General features: G+C 65.1%; 3 protein-coding genes across 3 annotated transcripts; all 3 read left to right on the forward strand.

Annotated features, from left to right (window-relative positions):
• Window positions 1-29: 29 nt before the first annotated feature.
• Window positions 30-2,037, forward strand: LOC117437641 (basic salivary proline-rich protein 2-like). Its single transcript, XM_034072180.1, has 3 exons — window positions 30-172; window positions 1,544-1,588; window positions 1,684-2,037. The coding sequence occupies exons 1-3, from the start codon at window positions 142-144 to the stop codon at window positions 2,034-2,036; spliced, it is 429 nt and encodes a 142-aa protein (XP_033928071.1). The 5' UTR covers window positions 30-141; the 3' UTR covers window position 2,037.
• A 516-nt stretch (window positions 2,038-2,553) lies between these two features.
• On the forward strand, window positions 2,554-5,942 carry RTN2 (reticulon 2). Its single transcript, XM_034072179.1, has 7 exons — window positions 2,554-2,619; window positions 2,987-3,191; window positions 3,611-3,749; window positions 4,173-4,242; window positions 5,308-5,354; window positions 5,465-5,523; window positions 5,838-5,942. The coding sequence occupies exons 1-7, from the start codon at window positions 2,607-2,609 to the stop codon at window positions 5,878-5,880; spliced, it is 576 nt and encodes a 191-aa protein (XP_033928070.1). The 5' UTR covers window positions 2,554-2,606; the 3' UTR covers window positions 5,881-5,942.
• A 3,263-nt stretch (window positions 5,943-9,205) lies between these two features.
• Window positions 9,206-15,670, forward strand: FOSB (FosB proto-oncogene, AP-1 transcription factor subunit). Its single transcript, XM_034072176.1, has 4 exons — window positions 9,206-9,334; window positions 11,424-11,702; window positions 11,785-11,892; window positions 15,328-15,670. The coding sequence occupies exons 1-4, from the start codon at window positions 9,206-9,208 to the stop codon at window positions 15,667-15,669; spliced, it is 858 nt and encodes a 285-aa protein (XP_033928067.1). The 3' UTR covers window position 15,670.
• Window positions 15,671-15,713: the final 43 nt, after the last annotated feature.

The following is a 15,713-nucleotide window of genomic DNA, read 5'->3' on the forward strand; positions in this document are numbered from 1 at the left end:
CCCCCCCCCCCGCCGCCGCCGCCCCTTTGTCCGCCGCCGCTGCCTCGGGCCCCGCCATGGCGCAACGGTGATGGGCGGCGGGGCCGGGCCGGGGATAACGGGGCCGAAGGGAACCGGGAGCCTCATGCGGCGGCCGCCGCCATGGGGCAGGTCCTGGGCTTCGCCCACTGCAGTAGGAACCGGGACCGGGATGAACCGGGAGGGAGCGGGGATGGGGAACGGGGAACCGGGAGGGAGCGGGGATGGGGAACGGGGAACCGGGAGGGAGCGGGGATGGGGAACGGGGAACCGGGAGGGAGCGGGGATGGGGAACGGGGAACCGGGAGGTGCTATCATCGGGATGGATGAACCGGGAGGGAGCAGGGATGGGGAACGGGGAACCGGGAGGGAGCGGGGATGGGGAACGGGGAACCGGGAGGGAGCGGGGATGGGGAACGGGGAACCGGGAGGTGCCATCATCGGGATGGACGAACCGGGAGGGAGCAGGGATGGGGAACGGGGAACCGGGAGGTGCCATCATCGGGATGGATGAACCGGGAGGTGCCGGGAATGGGGGAATAGGGATGGGAACCAGGAGGGAGCGGGGATGTGAGCACCGGGAATGGGGAACGGGGGAGGTGGGGATGGGGAACCGGGACCGGGAGTGGCCGGGAACGGGAGCACCGCGGACGGGGAGGGACCGGAGTAGGGGGGGAACCGGGCACGGGTTCGGGAATGGGGGGACGGGGAGGGTCCGAGGGCAGGGATAACCGGGGCGGTGGCACCGGGAGGGGCCGGAATGGGGGTATCGGGATGGAGGGATCAGGGATGCGGGTACCGGGGATGGAGGGACCCAGGGATATGGGTACCGGGGATGAAGGGACCCAGGGATATGGGTACCGGGGATGAAGGGACCCAGGGATGCGGGTACCGGGGATGGAGGGACCCAGGGATGCGGGTACCGGGGATGGAGGGATCAGGGATGCGGGTACCGGGGATGAAGGGACCCAGGGATGCGGGTACCGGGGATGAACGGACCCAGGGATATGGGTACCGGGGATGAAGGGACCCGGGGATGCGGGTACCGGGGATGGGGGGACCCAGGGATGCGGCTACCGGGGATGGAGGGATCAGGGATGCGGGTACCGGGGATGGAGGGACCCAGGGATGCGGGTACCGGGGATGGAGGGACCCAGGGATGCGGGTACCGGGGATGGAGGGATCAGGGATGCGGGTACCGGGGATGAAGGGACCCAGGGATGCGGGTACCGGGGATGAACGGACCCAGGGATGCGGGTACCGGGGATGAAGGGACCCGGGGATGCGGGTACCGGGGATGGAGGGACCCAGGGATATGGGTACCGGGGATGGAAGGACCCGGGGATATGGGTACCGGGGATGAAGGGACCCGGGGATGCGGGTACCGGGGATGGGGGGGTCCGGGACAACGGGATAGGGCGTGACTGGGGGGGGGGGGAGTGGGCAGTGCTGGAGCCGGTTTGGGGGTGCCGGGACACGGGGGTTCCCCACAGCCCCCCCCCGCACCATTTGTGTCCCCCCCCAGAAGAGGCTCCGTCCACGGCCTCCACCACCCCGGACTCCACGGAGGGTGAGCGGGGCCGAACCCCCCTTTGGGGGCGCAGTTTTGGGGGGGGGGGGGGAACCGCAACCCCCTCCCCTTGACCTCCTTTGACCCCCCCAAAGGTGGCCCCGAGGAGCCCGAGTTCCCCCCCGAGCTTGCGGCGTCCCCGGAGCCCCCCGAGGAGGAAGAGGAGGATGAAGATGGGGGGACCCCCCCCAGGACCCCCCCCCCGCGAACTCACCTTCTCCTACATCGCCTTTGGGGGGGGGGGCAGCGCCCCCCAAACCGAGCCTGGCCCCCGCTGCCGCCGGGACCCCCGCCGGGGCCGCCCCCCCCGCCTGGGCTCGGGTGCCCCCCCCCGGGGGCTGGACCCCCATATAGGGGTCAGAGCCCCCCCAAAGCGGCCCGAGGAGCCCCCGGTCCCCCCCGAGGGGCGGCTGGAGGTGGGGGGGGGCCGAGATGGAGGAGCCCCTGATGAGGCCGGGTATGGGGGGGGGGGTTTGGGGGGGGTCATGGGGGTCCCCAAGGGGGTGTGGGTGCAATGGGAGCTCATGGGGGGAGTCATGACGGGGTCCTCAAGGGGGGGCAATGGGGGGGTGAAGAGGGCGCATGGGGGCCATGGGGGGTCCCTAAGGGGGGGCTGGGGGCAATGGGGGTCCCCAGTGCGGACTCGGACCCACAGGGGGGCCCGGGGGGGCCTCAGGTCGGGGGGGGGGTTCCCCTAACCCTTTAACCCCCCCATTCCCACAGCAGCTTCCCCCCAGCCCGCAGGGGGCGCCCCGCAGCCGCCCCCCCCCGCGCCCCCTCCGGCCCCGACCCCGGCCCCGCCTCCGGCGCCCCCCGACCAATCAGCGAGCCCGGCGGGCGCTGATGTGCTGGGTAAGCAGCCAATCAGCGCCCTGGGGCGCGGTCTGGGGGCGGAGCTAAGGGCCGGGGGGGGGGGCCTGGGGTCCGGTTGCGGGGAGGACCCGGACGGCGGCCCCTGATTGGCTGCTAAATATAAGGGTGACCCCCCCGGGCCCCCCCGGCAGCGCCAGCGGCAGCCATGGAGAGACAGGGTGGGGGGGGCACCCGGCACTGGGGGCACTGGGGGCACTGGGAGGTCTCCAGGGGGGCACTGGGAGGAGTGGGGGTCACTGGAGAGGTTACTGAGGGGGTAACTGGGGGCACTGGGGCTACTGGGAGCAGTGAGAGGCAGTGGGGGGACACTGGGGGCAGTGGGATGGAGTGGAGGGTTAACTGGGATGAACTGGGATGTGTGTGTGGCATGTCATTGGGATGCACTGGGATCCAGTGGGATGCGCTGGGATGCAAGGGGGCTTCATTGGGATGCACTGGGATATACTGGGTTGCACTGGGTTGTACTGGGATGCACTGGGTTGTACTGGGATGCACTGGGATGCTCATCCCAGTCCTGCCCCGCAGTGTGGCAGCTGCTGCTCTGGAAGGACCCCGCTCGCTCGGCGCTGGTGCTGCTCTCGGTGCTCGCCGGGCTCGGATGCCTCTCTCGCTTCAGCGCCGTCAGCGTCGGTGCCTACGGGGCCCTGGGGGTGCTGGGGGTCACTCTGCCCCGGCGCCTGCACCGGGCAGCCCTCAGGGTGCTGAGGCCCCCCCCGCACCCGGCTCCGAGGTGAGGACCCCCCCCCATCACCATGGGACATCCCCATGGTCCCAACGGGTCCTACCCCCCCCATCACCATGGGACATCCCCATGGTCCCAACGGGTCCTACCCCCCCCATTACCATGGGACATCCCCATGGTCCCAACGGGTCCTACCCCCCCCATCACCATGGGACATCCCCATCCCCATGGTCCCAACGGGTCCTACCCCCCCCATCACCATGGGACATCCCCATGGTCCCAACGGGTCCTACCCCCCCCATCACCATGGGACATCCCCATGGTCCCAACGGGTCCTACCCCCCCCCCATCACCATGGGACATCCCCATCCCCATGGTCCCAACGGGTCCTACCCCCCCCATCACCATGGGACATCCCCATGGTCCCAACGGGTCCTACCCCCCCACCTCCTGTCCCTGCCCCATAGGGAGCCGCCTGAGGCCGCTGTGGGGCTGAGCCCCGAGGAGCAGCAGCGCTGGGCCCAGCGCCTCGCCCGGCACCTGAGTGCGGCCACACGGACCCTGACCCGGCTCTTCCTGGTGCACAGCGTCCCCGAGTCCCTCAAGGTGCTGGGGGGGGATGTGGGGCTGGGGAGGACATGGGGGGATGTGGGGCTGGGGAGGACGTGGGGGGATGTGGGGCTGGGGGGGATGTGGGGCTGGGGGGGACATGGGGGGATGTGGGGCTGGGGGTGCCGGTGGGGATGGAGGTTGGGGGGGATGTGGGGCTGGGGGGGGACGTGGGGGGATGTGGGGCTGGGGGTGCCGGTGGGGATGGGGGTTGGGGGGGATGTGGGGCTGGGGGGGACGTGGGGGGATGTGGGGCTGGGGGTGCCGGTGGGGATGGGGGTTGGGGGGATGTGGGGCTGGGAAGGACATGGGGGGATGTGGGGCTGGGGGGACATGGGGGGATGTGGGGCTGGGGGGGGACATGGGGGGTTGTGGGGCTGGGGGTGCCGGTGCCAGTGATGATGGTGGTTCTGGGCACAGTTCGCCTTCTTTTTCTACCTGCTGACCTACGTGGGGGCCGTCTGCAATGGGCTGACGCTGCTGGGAGCCGGTATGGATGGGGTGGGAATGGGAATGGGGATGGGAATGGGATGGGAGTAGGGATGTGATGGGGATAACAAGGGATGGGAATGGGATGGAGATAGGGATGGGGTGAGAGTGAGGATGGGATGGGGATGGGGATAGGATGTGATGGGGACAACAAGGGATGGAGATAGGGATGGGAATGGGATGGAATGGAGATGGGATGGGGATAGGGATGGGAAGGGCATAGTAATGGGGATAGGGATGGGATGGGAATGAGAATAGGATAGGGATGGGATGGGGATGGGAATAGGATAGGGATGGGATGGGGATGGGAATAGAGATGGGAGTGGGATGCTTACAGGGATAGGATGGGGATAGGGACAGGTCACTGGTATGGGAAACAAGGGACATGGATGTAGCACGGAGACAGGGACATAGAAGGGGAAGGGGAGATAAAGGACAGGGTATGGGGACAGGGACATGGGATGAGGACAAGGGATTTGGGACTGGGACATGGGAAAGGGTTGGGACATAAGGGGCACGGGATGGGGTCACGGGATGGGGATGCCATGGTCACACCATGGGCACACCACGAGGATGCCATAGGCACACCATGTGCACACCATGGGGATGCCATAGGCACACCATAAGCACACCATGGGCACACCATAGGCACACCATAGGCACACCATGGGCACACCATAGGCACACCATAAGCACACCATAAGCACACCATAGGCACACCATAGGCACACCATAAGCACACCATTGGCACACCATAGGCACACCATAAGCACACCATGGGCACACCATAAGCACACCATTGGCACACCATTGGCACACCATAAGCACACCATTGGCACACCATAGGCACACCATAGGCACACCATAGGCACACCATGGGCACACCATAAGCACACCATGGGCACACCATGGGGATGCCATAGGCACACCATAGGCACACCATAGGCACACCATAAGCACACCATAAGCACACCATTGGCACACCATAGGCACACCATAGGCACACCATAGGCACACCATAGGCACACCATTGGCACCTGGTGCCTGACAAGCTGTGCCCATGCAGGCGTCATCTGCGCGTTCACCTTCCCTGTGCTCTACCGGCACCACCAGGTACGTGGGGGGGGGGGGGGGGGGGCACAAAGGGGTCCTGGAGCAGTTCGGGGGGGGGCCACTTTGCCCCCCCCCCCCCCCATGTCCCCAATTGCCCCCTGTGTCCCCAGGCCCAGATCGACCAATACGTGACCCTGGTGCGGAGCCACCTGAGCCACCTCCGGGCCAGGTCAGAGCCCCCCCCTCCCCCCCCCGCACCCCAAACCCACCCCTGCCCCCCCCAAACCGCTCGGTGGGGGGAGGGGGTGAGGGGGGGGTTATGGGGTGCCCCTGGGGGGGGGTTGGGCTCCCTGCCCCCCCCAAACCGCTCGGTGTGGGGAGGGGGTGAGGGGGGGGTTTATGGGGTGCCCCTGGTGGGGGGTTGGGCTCCCTGCCCCCCCCAAACCGCTCGGTGGGGGGAGGGGGTGAGGGGGGATTATGGGGTGCCCCTGGGGGGGGTTGGGCTCCCTGCCCCCCCCCCCCCCCATCTCCGCTCTCCCGCAGGATCCAGGCCAAGCTCCCCAGTGCCAAAGCGAAGCCGCAGTGACCCCCCCCGTGTGCCCCCCCCGAGGTGACAACGGAGGGGGTGGGGGGGGGGACGAGTCGGGGACCCCCCCCCGCCCCCCCCCGTGCTGGGGGGGGGTCCCCACTTTAATAAAGACTCTTGTGACAAACGGGATTGTGATAAACGGGATTGTGATAAACGGGATTGTGATAAACGGGATTGTGATAAACGGGACGCGTTTGGGTGCACGGGGGGGGCGTGGGAACCCGAAGGAGCAAGCCCCGCCCCTTTCCCACCCTGGCCCCGCCCCTTTCCCACCCTGGCCACGCCCCCGTCGGGACCTGGCCCCGCCCCCCCCCCCCCCTCGTTGCCCGGGACACGGTGGTTGCCGCGCGACGTAAACACGGGACGCCGGACGTGGTGACGTCACCGGCATGGAACGCCGTCGCCGGGCGACACGCGCGTGTTTACAGCGTGAGGGGGGAGGGGGAAGAGAGCGGACGGGAACGGGATGGGGAATGGGATACAGGGATGGGGAATGGGATACGGGGATGGGGAATGGGATACGGGGATGGGGAATGGGATACGGGGATGGGGAATGGGATACAGGGATGGGGAATGGGATACGGGGATGGGGAATGGGGTACAGGGATGGGGAACGGGATACAGGGATGGGGAATGGGATACAGGGATGGGGAACGGGATACAGGGATGGGGAATGGGATACAGGGATGGGGAATGGGATACGGGGATGGGGAATGGGATACAGGGATGGGGAACGGGATGGGGAACGGGATACAGGGATGGGGAACGGGATACAGGGATGGGGAACGGGATACGGGGATGGGGAATGGGATACGGGGATGGGGAATGGGATATGGGGATGGGGAATGGGATATGGGGATGGGGAATGGGATACAGGGATGGGGAACGGGATACAGGGATGGGGAATGGGATACAGGGATGGGGAATGGGATATGGGGATGGGGAATGGGATACGGGGATGGGGAACGGGATACAGGGATGGGGAATGGGATACAGGGATGGGGAACGGGATACAGGGATGGGGAATGGGATATGGGGACACCGGGATACAGGGATATGGGGACAGGGATACCGGAACACTGATGGGAACCGAACAAAGACCCGGACACCGGGATGGGGGCAGGGACACAGAAGCTGGGACAAGGACACTGGGATAGAGGGGAACGGGGGAGAACCCGGCCTGACCCCGAGAAACCGGGACCCGGAGGGAACCCCTCTGGGACCGGGATACCGGGACTGGGATAACGGGGAGAGCCCGGCCGAGACCAGAGTACCGGAACACCGGGATACAGGGACACCGGGATACAGGGACACAGGGATACAGGGACACAGGGATACAGGGACACCGGGATACAGGGACACAGGGATACAGGGACACCGGGATACAGGGACACAGGGATACAGGGACACCGGGATACAGGGACACAGGGGAGAGCCTGGGCAGGGGATAACGGAACCCCGGGACTGGGTCACCGTGATCCGGGAGGAACCTTGCCGGGACCGGGACACCGGGGCTGGAATCTGGACAGGGCTCCCGGAGGGAATGGGAGCAGGACACTGGGACAACGGGGAGAGCCCGGCCGGGACCGGGACCGGGACACGGGGGCTGAGACCCCGGGGACAACAAACGGGAACACCGGGACACCACCGGGGCTGCCCCCCCCCCCCCCCCCGCTCCGGTCCCGCCCCCCCGCACTGGGGGCGGGGCTTGCCCTGATGAATAAACGACCGATAAATGAATGAATGAATGAATGAATGAATGAATGAGGGGGCGTGGGAACGGCTCCCCCCCCCCTCCCCCCCGTGGCCCCACCGTGACTCAGCGTCGGTCCCCGCCGGTGACATCAGCCCCCGGTGTCCAATAACGGGACCGGAATGCCCCCAACGGAGGCTCCGGTTTGCCGGGACCCCAACCCCCCCCCCTCCATAGAGCGTGGTCCTGCACCCCGGGACCGCGCCCCCCGTTTACCGACATCCCCCCCCCCCATCAGTGGGGTCGGTGCCCGGGACCGGAGCATCCCCCCCCGGGATGGTCCTTTAGGAATTACCGGGGGTTAAAGGGTGTTTCCGGGGGGGGGGGGGACACACCCGGGGGGGGAAAAAGTGGTCATGGGGGGGGGGGTTGGGGGGGGGGGTCGGGGGGGGTCGCGGGGGGTTACCGGGGGTCACCGGGGAGTCACCGGCGTTGGGGCCCGGACGGTTCAGGCCGTTTCTAGAACGGCGGCTGCCGTTTCTATTAATACGCGTTTTCGGCGGCGGCGGCGGCGGCGAAGGGATTCCCTGTGACGTCATTGCTAGGATACCAAACAAACACTCCGAGACAAGCCCATATATGGCTAATTGCGTCACAGGAACTCCGGAGGGGGCGGGGCGAGGGATCCCCCCCGTTCCCCGCCCGTAGCGGAGCCTCTTAACGGCGGCGACGGCTCCGGAGGCCTCAGAACGACGGCGGCGACGGCGGCGGCGGCGACCGCGGGGTCCGGAGGGTCCCGGGACCCCCGGGACGGCGGCGGCGGGGGCCGTGACGTCAGCGCGGGGGGCGGAGCCTCGCCGTATAAAGTGCCGGCGCGGCGGGCGAGCGGTTCATTCATAAAATAGCGGAGAGCGGGGGGAGAGCGGCCGGGATCGGGCTCGAGAGGACTTAGCACCGGAGGAGAGGATGTACCGGGGCTCGTAACGGCCGCACCGGAGCCTGGAACGGATTTACCGGAGCCTGCAGCGGTGGGACCGGACTTTGCACCGGGGGACGGACACGGCGGGGTTGGTAGAGGAGAAACGGGGCTTCCTATCGGATAACCGGAGCCTGGCACGGACGCACCGGGGGTTACAGCGGCGGAGTGGGGCTTTGTACCGGACAACCGGAGCCTGGCACGGCTGCACCGGGGCTTGTAGCGGAGAACCGGGGCCTTACACGGGACAAACGGAGCCTGGGACGGGCGCTCCGGGGGTTATAGCAGTGAACCGGAGCCTGGGACGGACGCACCGGGGGTTATAACAGTGAACCGGAGCCTGGGACGGACGCACCGGGGCTCGGAGCCGCTCACCGGAGCCTGGCTCGGACCCACTGAGGCTTCAAGCGGCAGCCCCGGGGCTCGGAGCAGCGAACCGGGACGGGCAGAGCGGGGCTCGGAGCATCGAACCGGAGCTCCACACGGGACAAGCGGCGCAGGGCACGGACGCCCCTCGGCCTCTGTGGCTCCGCAGAGCCCGGCACGGGCGGCCCGGAGCTCGGCCGCGGACCAGCGGCTCCCGGTGCCCGGGATGCCGGTAGCGTGAGCCCGCAGCCTTGGCTCGGCGGGGCGGCCCCCGCGGCCCCGGGGCCATGTTCCAGGGCTTCCCCGGGGACTACGACTCCGGCTCCCGGTGCAGCTCCTCCCCCTCGGCCGAGGCCCCGTTCCTGTCCTCGGTGGACTCCTTCGGCAGCCCCGGGACGGCGGCGGCGGCGGCGCAGGTGAGTGATGCTCTATGGTGCAGTGCGGCGGCGGCGGCGGCAGGGGGCGCCCGTTCAGCGGCTCCTAAAGGGGGGGGCGGAGTCGTGCGTAAACGGCGTGACGCGCGCGCGGGGAGCCCGCCGTGATGACGCAGGGCACGTACGGGGCTATTTTAGTGCACCACCCCCCCCCCCGTGAGGGGTGTTGCTAAGCAACGGGAGGGGGGAGGAGGGAGGGTGTGGGAAGCCACGCCCCTTCCAGCGTGGCCACGCCCACCGCTGCTGCTCCCCCTGCTGGAGCGATACCGCATGAGCATCCCCCCCCCAATGGGTGCATGGGGGGGGAGTGTCGAGCATCCCCCCCTCAATGGGTGGATGGGTTGGGGCGTCGAGCATCCCCCCCCAATGGGTGCATGGGTTGGGGGGTCGAGCATCCCCCCCCCAATGGGTGCATGGGTTGGGGTGTCGAGCATCCCCCCCTTCAATGGGTGGATGGGTTGGGGTGTCGAGCATCCCACCCCCTCAATGGGTGGATGGGGGGGGGGTGTCGAGCATCCCCCCCCAATGGGTGGATGGGGGGGGGGGGGTCGAGCATCCCCCCCAATGGGTGGATGGGGGGGGTGTCGAGCATCCCACCCCCTCAATGGGTGGATGGGGGGGGGTGTCGAGCATCCCCCCCCCAATGGGTGGATGGGGGGGGGTGTCGAGCATCCCCCCCACAATGGGTGGATGGGGGGGGGTGTCGAGCATCCCCCCCCAATGGGTGGATGGGGGGGGGGGTGTCGAGCATCCCCCCCCAATGGGTGGATGGGGGGGGCGTCGAGCATCCCCCCCCCCAATGGGTGCATGGGGGGGGTGTCGAGCATCCCCCCCTCGGTTATAACGGACCCTGGTGGCACCGGGGGGTTCAATGCGCACCAGCCCATGGAGGGGGTATTCGTGTGTGTCCCCCCCCGTTTTAGGGGTGTTGGGGGGGTTAAGAGGGTTCCCATCCTCTTAAAGGGGTGCATAGGGGAGATCTCGAGGTGGGGAGGGGATGGTGCAGGAGGGCACGGGGTGGCTGAGGGGGGGCCCTGCATATGGGTACCAGGGTATTGAGGGCAGCACAAATCAGTGCCCGGGACTCAAGGGCATCATAGCACATGGGTACCAGGGCATGAGGCTGTTGTGCATCATTGCACATGGGTACCAGGGCATGAGGCTGTTGTGCATCATTGTACATGGGTACCAGGGCATGAGGCTGTTGTGCATCATTGCACATGGGTACCAGGGCATGAGGCTGTTGTGCATCATAGCACACGGGTACCAGGGCATGAGGCTGTTGTGCATCATTGCACATGGGTACCAGGGCATGAGGCTGTTGTGCATCATTGGGTACCAGGGCATGAGGCTGTTGTGCATCATTGTACATGGGTACCAGGGCATGAGGCTGTTGTGCATCATTGCACACGGGTACCAGGGCATGAGGCTGTTGTGCATCATTGCACATGGGTACCAGGGCATGAGGCTCTTTAGCATCATAGCACATGGGTACCAGGGCATGAGGCTCTTTAGCATCATAGCACATGGGTACCAGGGCATGAGGCTGTTGTGCATCATTGTACATGGGTACCAGGGCATGAGGCTGTTGTGCATCATTGCACACGGGTACCAGGGCATGAGGCTGTTGTGCATCATTGCACATGGGTACCAGGGCATGAGGCTGTTGTGCATCATTGCACATGGGTACCAGGGCATGAGGCTGTTGTGCATCATAGGACATGGGTACCAGGGCATGAGGCTGTTGTGCATCATTGCACACGGGTACCAGGGCATGAGGCTGTTGTGCATCATTGCACACGGGTACCAGGGCATGAGGCTGTTGTGCATCATTGTACATGGGTACCAGGGCATGAGGCTGTTGTGCATCATTGCACACGGGTACCAGGGCATGAGGCTGTTGTGCATCATTGCACACGGGTACCAGGGCATGAGGCTGTTGTGCATCATTGGGTACCAGGCACACGGGTTGGCTGCACACCAGCACCGGGGGCTCTGCCCCATGGCTCTGCCCCATGGCTCTGCCCCATAGCTCTGCCCCATGGCTCTGACCCGTTCCATCTCCCCACAGGAGTGCGGTGCGCTGGGGGACATGCCCGGCTCCTTTGTGCCCACGGTGACGGCCATCACCACCAGCCAGGACCTGCAGTGGCTGGTGCAACCCACGCTCATCTCCTCGGTGGCCCAATCGCAGCCCCCGGGGGCCCCCATGGCGCATCCCCCCCCCCTCGATCCCTATGACCTGCCAGGACCCAGCTACTCCACACCGGGCATGGGCGGCTTCAGCGCGGCATCGGCACCGCCGGCACGGCCCAGCCGCGTGCGGCCCCGGCGCAGCCGCGAGGAGACGGTGAGCGCCATGGGCCGGGACTGGGGGGGGGAGGATGGGGACAGGGATATCAGCACACTCATGGTGCCTTCCCTTTGGGCAGCTGACGCCGGAGGAGGAAGAGAAGCGCCGGGTGCGCCGGGAGAGGAACAAGCTGGCGGCAGCCAAGTGCCGGAACCGGCGCCGGGAGCTGACGGATCGGCTGCAGGCGGTGAGTGAGAGCCGGGGGAAGGGGGGGGATGAGGTGGGTTGGATGGGGATGGTTGAGTGCAGGTGGAAAGGGATGGGTTGGGTTTGGTTGAGGGGGAAGGGGAGAGACCGTGGAGGGGAATGGGTTGAGTTGAGGCTACCGGAAAGAGATGGGTTGAGGTGAGGCCATTGGAAGAGGACACATTGAGTTGAGGCCATTGGAAGAAGACACATTGAGTTGAGGCCATTGGAAGGAGATGGGTTGAGTTGAGGCCATTGGAAGAGGACACATTGAGGTGAGGCCATTGGAAGAGGACACATTGAGTTGAGGCCATTGAAAGAGGACACATTGAGTTGAGGCCATTGGAAGTGGATGGGTTGAGTTGAGGCCATTGGAAGGGGATGGGTTGAGTTGAGGCCATTGGAAGAGGACAAATTGAGTTGAGGTCATTGGAAGAGGACACATTGAGTTGAGGTCATTGGAAGAGGACACATTGAGTTGAGGTCATTGGAAGAGGACACATTGAGTTGAGGCCATTGGAAGAGGACACACTGAGTTGAGGCCATTGGAAGTGGATGGGTTGAGTTGAGGCCATTGGAAGTGGATGGGTTGAGTTGAGGCCATTGGAAGAGGACACACTGAGTTGAGGCCATTGGAAGTGGATGGGTTGAGTTGAGGCCATTGGAAGAGGACACACTGAGTTGAGGCCATTGGAAGTGGATGGGTTGAGTTGAGGCCATTGGAAGGGGATGGGTTGAGTTGAGGCCATTGGAAGAGGACACATTGAGTTGAGGCCATTGGAAGAGGACACATTGAGTTGAGGCCATTGGAAGAGGACACCTTGAGTTGAGGCCATTGGAAGGAGATGGGTTGAGTTGAGGCCATTGGAAGAGGACACATTGAGTTGAGGCCATTGGAAGAGGACACATTGAGTTGAGGCCATTGGAAGAGGACACATTGAGTTGAGGCCATTGGAAGAGGACACCTTGAGTTGAGGCCATTGGAAGGGGATGGGTTGAGTTGAGGCCATTGGAAGAGGGCACATTGAGTTGAGGCCATTGGAAGTGGATGGGTTGAGTTGAGGCCATTGGAAGTGGATGGGTTGAGTTGAGGCCATTGGAAGAGGACACATTGAGTTGAGGCCATTGGAAGGGGAAGGGTTGATGGCCACTGGGACCATGGTGTCCTCAGGGAACTGGAAGAGGAAAGTTGAGTTGGGTTGGTTGGAAGGGAACAGGTCAATGGGGATGGGAACATTGACGTCCCCAAGACAAGGGACACCGAGGGGCTGATGTGCCCAGGAGCTGCTGTGTTGGGGGGTAAAGGGGTGTCCCTAGTGCAGGGGACAATGGAAGCAGGACAGCAACGTCCCTTGGAGCTGGGGATGTCAGAGGGAGGCAGATCCAGGGATGCAGGGACGCACAGGAGACATCAGAGGGAGCCAGTGGGACACCCATGGGTGCACGGACAGGAGGAGCACCCATGGGTGCAGAGACACGGGATGTGCACAGGTGGACATGTAGGGATGCAGGAACATGGGATGAGCACCCATGTGTACAGGGATGCAGGATGAGCACCTAGGGGTGCATGGACACGGGATGAGCGCAGAGGGATGCAGGGACATGGGATGCGCACCCATGGGTACAGGGATGCAGGATGAGCACCTAGGGGTGCATGGACACGGGATGAGCGCAGAGGGATGCAGGGACATGGGATGCGCACCCATGGGTACAGGGATGCAGGATGAGCACCTAGGGGTGCATGGACACGGGATGAGCACAGAGGGATGCAGGAACATGGGATGAGCACCCATGTGTACAGGGATGCAGGATGAGCACCTAGGGGTGCATGGACACGGGATGAGCACAGAGGGATGCAGGGACATGGGATGCGCACCCATGGGTACAGGGACACGGGATGAGCACAGATGGACACCTAGGGATGGAGGAATGCCGGATGAGCACCCATGGCTGCAGGGACACGGGATGGATGCTGGGAACCGGGATGAACACAGAGGGATGCAGGGATGCAGGATGGACACCCATGGATGCAGGGACATGGGATGAGCACAGAGGGGTACCCAGGGATGCAGGATGAGCACAGAGGGATATGCAGGGATGCAGGATGAGCACAGAGAGATGTAGATGAGCTCACGGGGTACCCAGGGATGCAGGACGAGCACAGAGGGATGCAGGACGAGCACAGAGGGATGCAGGACGAGCACAGGGGGTACCCATGGATGCAGATGAGCACAGAGGGATGCAGGGATGCAGGATGAGCACGGGGGGGTACCCAAGGATGCAGATGACCACAGAGGGGTACCCAGAGATGCAGGGATGCAGACGAGCACAGAGGGATGCAGGATGAGCACGGGGGGTACCCATGGATGCAGATGAGCACAGAGGGATGCAGGATGAGCACAGGGGGATGCAGGGATGCAGGATGAGCACGGGGGGGTACCCATGGATGCAGGATGAGCACAGGGGGATGCAGGGATGCAGGATGAGCACGGGGGGGTACCCATGGATGCAGGATGAGCACAGAGGGATGCAGGGATGCAGGATGAGCACGGGGGGTACCCATGGATGCAGATGAGCACAGAGGGATGCAGGGATGCAGATGAACACAGAGGGATGCAGGGATGCAGGATGAGCACGGGGGGGTACCCATGGATGCAGATGAGCACAGAGGGATGCAGGGATGCAGATGAACACAGAGGGATGCAGGGATGCAGGATGAGCACGGGGGGGTACCCATGGATGCAGGATGAGCACAGAGGGATGCAGGGATGCAGGATGAGCACAGGGGGTACCCATGGATGCAGATGAGCACAGAGGGATGCAGGATGAGCACAGAGGGATGCAGGATGAGCACAGAGGGATGCAGGATGAGCTCAGGGGGTACCCATGGATGCAGGATGAGCACAGAGGGATGCAGATGAACACAGGGGGTACCCATGGATGCAGATGAGCACAGAGGGATGCAGGATGAGCACAGAGGGATGCAGGATGAGCACAGAGGGATGCAGGATGAGCACAGGGGGTACCCACGGATGCAGATGAGCACAGAGGGATGCAGGATGAGCTCAGGGGGTACCCAAGGATGCAGGATGAGCACAGGGGGATGCAGGATGAGCACAGAGGGATGCAGATGAGCACGGGGGGTACCCATGGATGCAGGATGAGCACAGGGGGTACCCATGGATGCAGATGAGCACGGGGGGGTACCCATGGATGCAGGATGAGCACAGAGGGATGCAGGGATGCAGGATGAGCACAGAGGGATGCAGATGAGCACAGGGGGTACCCAAGGATGCAGATGAGCACGGGGGGCTACCCATGGATGCAGGATGAGCACGGGGGGTACCCATGGATGCAGGATGAGCACAGGGGGTACCCAAGGATGCAGATGAGCACAGGGGCTCCCCAGCCCCCCACTGACCCCCCCCCCCCTTAGGAAACGGACCATCTGGAGGAGGAGAAGGCGGAGCTGGAGTCGGAGATCGCGGAGCTGCGCAAGGAGAAGGAGCGGCTGGAGCTGGTGCTGGCCGCGCACGCGCCCGCCTGCAAGCTGCCCTTCGGGGCCGCCGAGGTGAGCGCTCCGCGCAAGGAGGAACCGGCGGCCGGTGCCCAGGGCCCCTTCCCCGCCTGCTGCTTCCCGGCGCCGCCTAACCCCAACCCCGCTCCGTTTGTGTTCACCCACCCAGAGGGAGCCTCCTGCGGAGCCTCACACCAGCGGAGCAGCGGCAGCGACCAATCCTCGGACTCCCTGAGCTCCCCCTCGCTCCTCGCGTTGTGAACGGGGGGGGGACCCCAGCCCCACATCCTGATACCCACACGCAT

The sequence above is a fragment of the Melopsittacus undulatus genome, chromosome 24 (genome assembly GCF_012275295.1).
Source record: "Melopsittacus undulatus isolate bMelUnd1 chromosome 24, bMelUnd1.mat.Z, whole genome shotgun sequence".
In the NCBI taxonomy this organism is placed as follows: Eukaryota; Metazoa; Chordata; class Aves; order Psittaciformes; family Psittaculidae; genus Melopsittacus; species Melopsittacus undulatus.